This window comes from Kogia breviceps, chromosome 3 (assembly GCF_026419965.1).
Source record: "Kogia breviceps isolate mKogBre1 chromosome 3, mKogBre1 haplotype 1, whole genome shotgun sequence".
Lineage (NCBI taxonomy): Eukaryota > Metazoa > Chordata > Mammalia > Artiodactyla > Physeteridae > Kogia > Kogia breviceps.
The window spans coordinates 103792044-103804792 of record NC_081312.1 but is presented as its reverse complement, the minus strand read 5'-3'; the positions used below and the strand labels follow the sequence as shown (position 1 = coordinate 103804792).

General features: G+C 35.1%; 1 protein-coding gene across 4 annotated transcripts in view; it reads right to left on the bottom strand.

Annotated features, from left to right (window-relative positions):
• SCAPER (S-phase cyclin A associated protein in the ER) overlaps window positions 1-12749 on the bottom strand; it is a 499446-nt gene that overhangs the window by 446536 nt on the left and 40161 nt on the right. For all 4 annotated transcript variants that reach the window (XM_067029410.1, XM_067029411.1, XM_067029413.1 and 1 more), the window contains exons 3-4: window positions 6845-6962; window positions 4793-4863 (exon numbers count right to left, since the gene is read on the bottom strand). In XM_067029410.1, the coding sequence (XP_066885511.1) occupies window positions 4793-4863; window positions 6845-6962 (189 nt within the window). The remainder of the gene's footprint in view (window positions 1-4792; window positions 4864-6844; window positions 6963-12749) is intronic.

Genomic DNA, 12749 nt, shown 5'->3' with positions numbered 1-12749 from the left:
ATGGATTGTAAAGAATTGGTATAATTTCTTCCTTAAATGCTTGGTAGAATTCAACAGTGAATCCACCTGGGCCTGGTACTTCTGTTTTGAAAGGTTATTAATTATTGATTTAATTTCTTTAATACATTTAGGCCTATTCAGAGTGTCTACCTCATCTTGAGTGAGTTTTAACAGATTATGTCTTTCAAGCAATCAGTCCATTTCATTCTGGTTATCAAATCTGTGGCAAAGAGCTGTTCATGGTATTCTTTTATTGTCCTTTTAATGCCCATGGGATCTGTACTGAAATGAATAAGTAGGGACATGCAGTAGGACTTTGGGACAGTACTATCCATATGAGGTTAGCGGTCATAAGTGTCAAAAGAGCCTTTCAACATAACTGGTACTTTTCTCCTGCCACTTTCAAATGCATGGGGCGCAGAGCAGAATAGGCAGAAAAGTGGCTGTAATGAGGACAACTCTGTCAAGTGTGTACTACCAAGGGGCAGGGTAGCCAGACAGTTGGGAGAGTGGGCAAGAAGGTAATTATGACAGACAAACCATACAATCTCAGGTGGATACCCAGGAAAGTGTGGCTATACGGAGTATGAGGGATAATGAAAGGGTGGTAGGATCAGTAAATTATAGATTGCATGGGGTTGAAGAATTGTTAGAGTCACATGATCACAGAGAATAAGACAGGAGGAGAGATGACAGGTAGAAGACGGGATGGCTGAGATTGAGATCCTGGAGGGAGAGTAGTTGTTAGTGAGAACAAGGCAAGAGTCTGACCATCAGAATGAGTAGAAGACAAAACTACTGGAGGAAAGAAATGCAAGAAATTGAGAGGACAGCAGTAATGGTGTAGAGCATGCAGTGAGCCTGACAATTATATCTTCAAGGCATAAGGAGAAGTGACCTGGAAATCTGTAAGTGCTGCAACAAGAAGAGGGAGCAGGTGGTATAGTCTGATGGCATGTCCTTCAAATATGAGGAGTTTTAGGAGATGGGAGGGAGAACTGCCTGAAATGCCCGTGAGGAGCAAAGCAGGAAACCTAACCCACCTCTAGGATCACAGGTAGGAGTGCTGTGGGGGAAAAAAACAACTACTACTTAAAGCAACTGTGGAGGAGGCAGTATCCCCACACGTGAGTTGGAATTTACCTAAAACAAGAAGGTAAAGGGAATGTGCAGGGAAGAGAGGAACAAAGAAAATTTTGCTGATGGTAAACCTACTTCTTGAGGGCAAAGTTGTAGGATTTCACAAGTAATCCAGAGGCATTTCCCTGATTACTACTGAAACTGAGCATCTTTTCAAAGATTTACAGGCTATTCAGGTTTCCCCCATTTTTTATTGGGTTATTTGTCCTTTTTCTGATGAATTTTAGCTCTTTATGAAGTCTTTGATGAATGGTATCTTCTCCCAGTCAATCTCACCTTTAACTTTGTTTAAGTGAGTTTTTTAGTATATAAATTTAATTTTGATATAACATATCCATCAGTTATGCTTTTTATCTTGTCTAAGAAAGCCTCTTCTAATTCAAGGTCATAAAAATATCCTTCCAGATAACCTTAATTTTTTTGTTTTCTCATTTGGTCTTTAGCTCATCAACAATTTTTTTTATACTACATGAAAATATCCTTATATTTTATTTGTAATTTAACTGCATTACAGTCAAGAGAACATGTTGTGCCTGACTTCTATATTCTTGTCTGACTTCTATTTACTGAGACTTCTTTATAACCTAGGACGTGATCAATTTTTGCATATGCTTTGTGTACACTACTTGAGTGCCAATAAATACACACATATACATACATATATATATATATATGTATATGTATTTGTATGAGATCAATCATAATTCTATCTTAATTATATATCCTTGCTATTTATTCCTGCTTGATCAGTTTCTGAGTAAGGGATATGAATATTTACCACTATGATCATGAATACACTTTTCTCCTTGTAATTCTGTTAGTTTGGGCATTAAATATTTCAAGCCTATGCTGTTAGGTACCTAAAAGTTTTGTACTTTTATACTTTATGGATGATTATTCTTTTCACCATTATATAATTTCTATCTTTCTGTAATCAATGCTTTTCATGTTGAAGTCCATCTGGTTTGATATGAATATTGCTATTCTAGCTTTACAGCACATCTAGAATATCAAGTATTTTGCCTGGATTTTTTTCTCTGTTTTAAACCTTTCCTTGAAGTTTTAAATATGTCTCTTATAAGCAGTATACAGCTCAATTTAAAATGAGAGGTTTAATTCAGTCATCTGACTTTTAAGAACTGAATTTAATCAGTTTACATGTATTGATATTATGTTTGCTGAAATATTTATACTTAGTATCTACCATTATCTTTCATGTTTTTCACTTACTATGATTTTTTCTTCTTTTTTTCTTTCTCTTTCCTTCTATTTAGTTGAAAAGCTTTGGTTTATTCACTTTCTCTTTTCCTCTGTTTATTTGGAAATTGTGCCCGCTTGTTTTACTCCTTTAGTAGCTAGTCTTAAACAAAGACTTCTTCCTAAATAAGACAAGGATTTTATCACATTAACTCCCCTCCAAACTCCCTACAGTCTTCTGTGTTAACACTGTTTAAGATTATAGCTCCACCTTTCTAAATTTAATTGTGTGAGTGTTTTTGAAAACCATCAATAGTTAATGAGATTTACTAAAATATTTTACAGCTATCTTTTTATCAAGCTCCCTCCTCCAAGTTACCTTTTCTTCTTGCTGAAGTATGTCTTTAATAGTCCCTTCATTAAGAGTCTGTAGGTGGCAAACCCTTAGCCTTTGTACATCTAAAAATGGCTTTATTTCACTCTTGCACTTGAATGATCAGTTGAATGGGCACAGACTTCTTCTGGGTTAAAAGTTATTTTGCCTTATAACTTTGTAGATATTGGTCCCCTGTTCTTTCATTCATTACAAGATTATTGTTATTTCTCTGTGCTTTTATTTACTTCCTGGTATTTTAAGAGTTTTATCCTTAACATTTTGCAGGTTCTCTAGAATCTATCTAGGTATAAATCTATTTTTATTTATCCTGCTCAGCTCTACAGTTCTGCTCTGAATCTCTTGAGAACTCAAAGTAAGGAAAATTTTAAACATTATTTTTCCAAATATTGCATGCCCACTATTTATTCTCTATTTCAAAAGTCCTAGAAGGCATATGTTAGAATTTCTCAATCAAATTCTCTTTCCAATTTTCCATCTCTTTAGTTCTGAGCTACGTTCTAAATCCCCTTAAGTAGTTAGTGTCTTCCAACTCACAAATTCTCTCTTTAACTAATCTCTCTGTCCAATATATCATTTATTCTTACTAATTGCAGGTAAGAATAAAAAGTTAAAAATTTACGGACAACATTTTCATTTCTAAGATGTTTAAATGTTCAAAATTAATATCCATCTTTTATTTCAGAATTTTCCTTTTTGCATTATATTTAATCCTTCCTTTGAGGAATTTAAACTTGTTTATTTGGAAGTCCTCTTTAGAAAAATGACCATTTTTCAGTACCTCAGGAGTAAATTCTCTCATTTGTGGAATGTGTTGTTTATATCTTACGATATTATTTTCCTCACGTGCCTTGATATTTTGTTTTGCAAACTTATTTTGCATTTAAGTTTCTTTTATTTTAGTTTTTCACTTTGCTCACCCTAACTACACGTGTACTAGTTTTATGGTTACCATCATCTGGCCCACCATGGTCCCCTTCCAGAGGTCTTTTATTGGGGACTTAAAGCTCTCACCCTTCAAGAATATAGCAGACCCAGTCATGAACCAGAGGGCCACTCTCTCTTATTGCTTCAGATGTCAATTATCACAGGCCACAACCCCAGGCAGATTGTAGTATTCTTTGTCTCCTAGTGCAGAACACTGCACAAGCCTAAAGTTTTATGCCATGGGCCTGGATCTGATTTCCCACCACAGTCAGGGTGTTTCAGCCTCCCTTATATAGGACTTGTCCAGTAAGTGTGTGTCCCCAACTCCACTTATCTGTGAATATATGTGTTTGTTTTATTTCTGATCCACAAAGATTTTTATATTATTTTGAAAATCCTTTGTCTCTTTAATTTTTAAAAAATATTTTATCATTGATGCCTCTTGTATTTGAGGACTAGGGAATATTTTATGAACTCACAATGCCACCTTGATTAGAAGTCCATGTTTTCCTTATGTGTAGTTTTTGGTTTACATAATACATATTGGTATAATTTAATAACATCAAACTAAAATAATATATATGAAAAGTTCAGAGAAAATAACTACAGATTACAAAGCTAACTATAAATATGCCAAAACACTTTTAAAAATAAGGTAGGCTTGTGTTCTCTAAAATTTTAGTTGAACAATCTGAAAAATTTTAGATTCAATACATCTTTATTATCCTACATCCAAAAGACATCATTATACCTAGAAAGCAAATCACAGAAGAATCACAAATATGGAATGTGCAGCAGAGGAGTTAAGAGCATAAACTGTAGAAATTGATGGCATGGGTTCAAATCTTGGCTGTGTCACTTACGAATAAGTTACATAACCTCTCTCTACCTCAGTTTTCTCATTTGTAAATGAAGAATAATGCCTACATCAAAGGGTTGTTATAAGAAACAAATTAATATCTGTAAAGTATTTAGTACAAGTTAGGCACATAATCCTACATACACATTTGTTAAATAAAGAATGTTACATTAAATTTTTCTATGGAGATAAAATATGCAATATTCAAATCCTGAAAAATTAGATTTTATAATTGAAATTAAACACAAAAAAGTAAACAGTTGTATATGCTGTACCTGTTTTGTCGTTTTATGAGTGCCTTGAATTGTCCTCTTTGATTTTCCACCAGTTTGACATTTAGATTTTCCTTCAAGGCAAAAATAGACAAATATATAGATCAACAAATAGATAATATAAAACTGAACTATGCAAATTATCCAGGCATACTAACACATAATCTCCTTCCAGAGACCACAGAACAGAACAATCCATACATGGCCGACATGAACTACAGATGTCATAAAAAACAAATTTCCAAGGTCCCAGAGACTGTTTTATTGAATGGCTTTCTCAGAAAAGGAAGAAATCAACTTCTTAAGGAAGTCAGATAGTCTGATAATTTAAAAACAAAGTCAGGTTAGTGATACTCTTCAATTTATATATAGCTCCTTTGAAAATAGTTCTTTGAATTCAAATTTTATTTTGACAATAAAATTAAGAGTACATTTTTTACCATATAAAAATTCAGTATTTTCTGTTTTAATTTATCTGATTTATAAAATATATAGTTTCATTTTAAAAAGGGACATTTTCAGTTCTTTGTATTTCTGCAGCAGATACAGCTTTCTCACTTGCTCTTTTTTTATAAGAAAGACACTAACTACTGTTTTATAATCACTCTATTCTTGAGAGCTATTCCAAAACAGGAGTAAAATTCTGTAATGTACAACAGACTCATTTTCCTTTTTGCAAAATAATTTTGGGCCAAGACCCCTGAAACAGTACAAATGAAGTGAACCATAACATCTACTATCAATTTATCTGCACATCACAGGGCATCCCTCACTGTTCTACCAGGGGTGGAGGTAGAGAACTCTCCACCCCGTACACAGCCTTTTATTCATCCTTTCATCATAGAGAACAATGTATTAGAGGCTTTTGAGAATATCCAGGAGAATAATCAGCTTAGAACAAGTACCAGAGGAGACAGGAATAAAACAAGGAACAGAAGAAAACTTTTAAAAATTGAATTATCATCCTCAAAAACATCTGAGTATAGATTACAGCCATAAAACAAGAACGAGTTGATATTTTTTAAAAAGCAAAATAAAGATTTTTCTGTAAGTGGCAACGTTTTAACAATATAAAATAATCCTTCTTAAAAATTATGAAGTTAACATTCTTCCTTTGTCATCATTATTATAGATATTCAGAACGTTCTAATTCTTTGTGTTCTTATTTCCATTACTTTGCAATAAGCATAAATGAAGCTTTAAAATAGTACTGGCCGATTTTTTATGTACTTATATGCAATATCAGGATATATACAGATACAGGATTCATTATTATATTTTCTTTCCTTTTATGTTTTTTGAGTAGAAGCAATTTTAATAATAACACCTTCAGATTACTTTGTGTTCTGAATAACCCATGAAAAATTTCATAAAACAGTATTTATAACATAGAGCAACCATGAGATATTTTTAGGTTTCTTGCCACTTTTGTACTAAATAATGATGATGTATATTTTCTATAAAAGAAATGAAGTAATAGTAAGCTCCATATGACAATTTTAGCTAGTAAGGAGCTAAATTTAAAAAGAAAAATTTAATTTCTACCTCTATTTAATAGCTTTTGTGATCCAAAAGAACTGCTCTCTAAAAATACCTAATAGTGAGGTGGATGGACCTAGAGTCTGTCATACAGAGGGAAGTAAGTCGGAAAGAGAAAAACAAATACCATATGTTAACACATATATATAGAATCTAAAAAAAAAAGAATGGTTCTGAAGAACCTAGGGTCAGGACAGGAATAAAGACAGACGCAGACATAAAGAATGGACTTGAGGATAGAAAAAATCTAAATCTCCTATGACTTTAAAAAAAACTAATCTGCCAGTCATAATAACACACCCAGTTTCATTCCTATGTGAAACAGTGAAACTAAAAATATCATTTTCATTTGTGTATTAGGTAAGATAAAAAATCAATTATAAATTATTTCTTGTTTAATACATATTAATTTAACCAAGACTTCTAATTATACACAGTCTTCACTCTGTCTACTGTTCAAGACTAAATATATTCCTCTAATTTACAACAAAAATGAAACTTTTTTTAAATACATACCATCATCATCTTTGCTTTCTAGTGGAACACTCCAAGCTATTAGGTTTCTTGCTGTACGACCCTCCTCTGCAACTATTCTCCTTACTTTGTCATGGCTATTGGAGCGCTGGAATGAAGCCTATGCACAGAAAAGAGAACATGTATTAGTTTATTAAATTAGTCAACATAAAAAATATATCTGGCAGACAAATTCATCGTTTCTATTATTTTCTCAGAAAGGAAACACTTAAAACTAATTTGGGATCGGAAAGGTGCTTAGACAGAAATAAGAGTAAGTCCCAGATATTTTTTAGTTCTAAAAAGACTGAATTTTACAACTTTAAAAATAAATAAATTATTTCAAGAATGAATTCAACCTAAGGTTTAAAAAACTGTCCTAAGGAGCACAAACACTGCTGTGTACCCATTTCAGCACCACTCCCCCTTATGTATCACAGGTTAAAGTAAGAGGGTACATACTCCCTCTGAAAGCTCTCGGCAACATAAAATGTTTTCAAGACTCCTATTTTTTTCCCTACAAATAATGCTAAAGTACATTTTAACTCAGTTGTAAATTTCCACTGCATAATTTTATCTCCAAGTTATTGGGATCTAAAAATTCCTGTAAACTAACATATTTAAGTTGCAAAATTTTAAACTCTGCCCTACTGCACATGATGTGTGTATGTATACATGTATGTGGTGTGTGTGTGCGTGTATGTATTCTTGCTTTCTCTAGTCCCACACAGCTGAAAGCAACATAGCCTACAGGTTCAGCCCCAACAAAACCCTGGGCCAATGGAAGCCAGATCCAGTCATGTAAAGGAAATTACCTTCCCACTAATGAATGCTATATGAAAATAGCGCACTTATTTTTTCTGTTGTAATAAGATCATGGGTGCCTTTACTGTCTTCTTTTGCCTCTCTATATATTTTTTTACTTTATTCTTTTCTAACATATTTATTAGAGTATAATTGCTTTACAATGGTGTGTCATTTTCTGTTTTATAACAAAGTGAATCGGTTATACATATACATATATCCCCATATCCCCTCCCTCTTGCATATCCCCTCCCACCCCTCTAGGTGGTCACAAAGCACGGAGCTGATCTCCCTGTGCTACGCGGCTGCTTCCCACTAGCTAGCTATTTTACATTTGGTAGTATATATAAGTCCATGCCTCTCTCTCACTTCGTCCCAGCTTACCCTTCCCCCTCCTTGTGTCCTCAAGTCCTTTCTCTACATCTGCATCTTTATTCCTGTCCTGCCCCTAGGTTTGTCAGAACCAGAAAATAGCCCATTTTTATAAGCCAAGAATCTATGAAAAGAAAAGGGCTCTAAAGCATTCCTATGAGCACACGGATGCAGCCTCCTTGCCCAACTCTTAACTCCATGTGGGAAATCTACCTCGTTCTGAAAAGAATTCACTCCTGGGCCCAGCCCAAAATCCTAGTCCAACTAATGAGCGAGTTCATCTTCTCTTCTAGTTCTTGCCAACCTAAACTCTTAGCATCCCTGGAATCCTTAGTCAACAACAAATTTACTGGACAATTACTATGTGTCAAGCACTGTATAAGACACTGAGGAGAATACAAAAATATAAGGTAGTATACGTGTCCTCAAAGAATTAACAATCCAAATGAGTGAACCAAACACATAAGAGCAAAAAGTAATATATGAATTAATCAGTATGGTATCTAGTCTCCAGATGCCCCCCTTCCCCTCAATAAACCACTCCTGCTGGTGTTCATGCCCTTGTGTAATCCCCTCCCCTTGAACCTGGCTCTGTGACCTGCTTTTTGACCTATAAAATGACGTGGAAGTGACATTGCGTAATTTCTGTAAATAGGTCATAAGAAGCTTTGCAGTCTCTACCTGGGTCTCTTGGAATGCTCCTTCTTGGGATACTCACTCTTGAAACCCAGCCATCCAGGCCATGAGAAGCCAAAGCCACCAGTAGAGAGACCATGTAAAGTCAGCACTGATGGACAGGCCCAGCTGAACTCCCAGCTGACAGATAACATACACTGAGCCATCTTGGACATTCCAGCCCTGTCAAGCCCCCAGATGAATGCTGCCGTCCCAGCACCCCAGGCACCCCAGGGCAGAAAAACCACCTAGTCAACCCATAGAATCATGACGGGTAACAGGAACTATATGTATGCACACTAATCCACAGTACACACATCTGTATTTCTGTATGTATCTGTATAGAGATATTGAAAACTGTGAGTTTATATTAATACCTCTGATTGCTTTTTTAAAATATTTATTTATTTTGGCTGCACAAGGTCTTAGTTGTGGCACAAGGGATCTTCCTTGTGGCATGAGGGATCCTTAGCTGCGGCATGCAGGCTTCTTAGTTGCAGCAAGTGGGATTCTTAGTTGAGGCATGCAGACTTTTAGCTGCAGCATAAGGAATTCTTAGAGCATGAGGGCTTCTTAGTTGCAGCATGCAGACTCAGTTGCAGCATGCATGCAGGATCTAGTTCCCTGACCAGGAACCAAGCCCAGGCCCACTGCACTGGGAGCTCAGATTCTTACCCACTGGACCACCAGGGAAGTCCCAATACCTCTGATTTCAATCCTACATCATAGGTTCATTTTAGCCTTGCCCTTTCCTTATTTGTAATTTCTTTCTCCATCAGTAAGACAGCCAGCTCTCATCATCTAAAATATATTTACTTACCTGTTCAATTCTAATATATACATAAAGTAATTTCAAAAAAAAAGGGCGGGGGGCATACCCTGGCGGTCCAGTGGTTAGGACTCTGCCCTTTCACAGCTGAGGGCCCAGGTTTGATCCCTGCTCAGGGAACTAAGATCCCACTAGCCACGCCATGCGGCCAAAAGTAATAAAAAATAAATAAATTAAATAAAGTAGTTGCATAACTGCTAACCCATATCTCTGTGAGAAACACACTTACTAACAAGGTTATATTTCTATACAGTTCCATCTTTAGCCTTACAGTGTCCAAAGTGCTAGATTTTGTTTTCCAAAATTACTTAAATTAGTTCATCTCATCCTCAACCCCTTCAGTGTGGTTACATTATATACTTGTAATATGTTACTCTTTAGTTTTGGGGTTCTCCTCATGTACTGGTAAACTTTAATTGCTGGCTTATTTGGGGAGTATGTGAAAGAAAGGCAACACATTGTTCTCAAACAAAAGAACTTATTAATTAGTATGACGTTGAGAGAAGAAAATAGTCACTACACTCTAGAGCAGGGGTCCACGAACTTCCTCTACAATGGGTCAGACAATAAACAATTTTTATTTTAGCCTTTGCAGGCCATACAGTCTCTATGACAACTACTCAATCATGCCATTTTGTGTGACAGAAGCCATAGACAACATGTAAACAAATGGGTGTGGCTCTGTGGGAAATATATTACTGTTCAGTTTGAAAAAAATTCAAATTACAGAAAAGTTACAAATTAGCACAAAGAATCCTCAAAATATCCTCATACATTTTTTTTCCTAAAACATCTAAGAATAAACTGCAATCATTATATCTTTTGCCTTTAAGTACTCCAATGTATATTTCATATATCCAAAGACACTCCCCTATATAAATATACTACAACTATCAAATCAGGAAATTATCATTGATCCAAATTATTATCTAAATTAGAGTAATTATTTAAATTTCACCAACTGTTCCACTAATGTCTTCGATAGTATAAAGTTGACAACAGATACAAGCTCAATTATTCCAGAAGCTCTACAAACTCCAAGCACAATAAATATAAATACAAAGAAAACCATACCTAAACCAACCACAGAAAAACTGATGATAGCCTGAAACATAGAGAAAAACTTAAAAGCATACAGAGGAGGGAAAAACAGCTCACCTTTAAAGAAGCAACAGTACAGTAAGACTGACAGCTTTGCATTGTCCAGGAAGTGATAAAAGTAATAATTTATAATAAATAAATCAATAACTTATTACTACCTATTCAGTAGAATAGTAGGGTCAAAACCTTGACTCGAGAGAGTTCAAGAGAATGTTGAGTAAGTAAATGGAGACAGTAAGTATAAATAACTTTTTTTGAGTTTTGTAATACAGGCGAAAAGAGAAAGAAGAAAGCAAAAACGAAGAGAGAAGGTTTTTAAGATGGGTGACAGTATGTTTTTATGCTGATGGGAATGATCCATAGAAAGTGAAATTGCATATGTAGGGAAACAGGGAATAACCAAAGAAGCTAAAGCTGCAAGTGACAGGAACTGAATTTCAGTGTACATGAATGAACCAACAAGCTCAAACTATTAGGAAAACAAAGACTGCTCTCTTCCACTCTAATACTCTGTGCTATGAAGTTAACCCAAATTTCCCTCTCCAGAACTTGACTTGTTATATTTTTAAAATAAATACCTGCCTCCACATTCCTTCATTCCCCTGACCTTACCCTGGATGTCCACATGGCATCTACTTACCTGACTCATAAGCTTTCACTGAGACTCATTAGTCCATGACCAATGTTCCAGCTCCACTCTGTGCAAAATACTTGAATGATCTCTTTTCTATTCCCATACTTTCCAATCAGTGTAACATCATAAAATCTCCTTTTGCTTAAAGACATCTCCCAATGATTATATAACTTAGGTTGGCATCTATCATTTAGGTTACCTAAGCATTGTTTTAACCAAAAAGTATCACTATTCTTTTCAGGCCAGATGAATACATTTAAATAGTTGGTCTACTTTTCATCTCTTTTTTTTTTTTTTTTTTTTTTTTTTTTTTGTGGTACATGGGCCTCTCACTGTTGTGGCCTCTCCTGTTGTGGAGCACAGGCTCCGGACGCGCAGGCTCAGCAGCCATGACTCACGCACCCAGCCGCTCCGCGGCGTGTGGGATCTTCCTGGACCGGGGCACGAACCCGTGTCCCCTGCATAGGCAGGCGAACTCTCAACCACTGCACCACCAGGGAAGCCCCTACTTTTCATCTCTTTTTCAGATAATTCTCTTATGCAATCACAGAAAATTACATAGGTATATATACATATCAGATCATAAAATCTACTATTCTTTACTTTATAACTCAAGAGTCTTCATAAAGTAATAAGTTTCTCAGAACTAAAATGACCACAAGATAGCAACACTGTAGTACTGCTAGACCAGAAAATTTGAAACCTAGTATTGTCTTCTATAAACATTTCAGTTCTACCACAAATTTTGTAGTTAGTTCTTTTATACTTAGTATACATACACACATTCAAAGAAAAAGCCACCAGCTCAAGACTGTCTTCATTCTTAATTCCAATACTTAATAAGGAAAAACATTATAACACTCAGCTTACAACACATGACTGAAAACCATTTTTCAGTTTAAAGCACAAGTGCCTTCTGCAGCATATGCTGAATGGACTCTTTTCAGTAAAAACTCATATATTTTAATCAATTTTAATAATCCTATTCTTATAAAAATGTCAGTAGTAACTTAATGCAATTTTAAACATTTTAATTAAAGCAACGGGGTTTGAAATGCAATAAATGAGTTTGAGATACTTCATAACATTATAGATGTCTATTTCAAACAGTATTTTCACACAGGTTCTTTTCTTCCAAGAAACTTAAACAAAATATATGTATTTTCATCCAAAGTCACAGTGTGCCACCTAGTGCCATACGGAGATTTTACAGTGGTTTGTTCAAAAACTAAATGTTTCACGCAATCCAAAAATGGGCAGAGGACCTAAACAGACATTTCTCCAAAGAAGATATACAGATTGCCAACAAACACATGAAAGAATGCTCAACATCATTAATCATTAGAGAAATGCAAATCAAAACTACAATAAGATAACTCACACCGGTCAGAATGGCCATTAACAAAAAATCTACAAACAATAAATGCTGGAGAGGGTGTGGAGAAAAGGGAACACTCTTGCACTGTTGGTGGGAACGTAAACTGATACAGCCA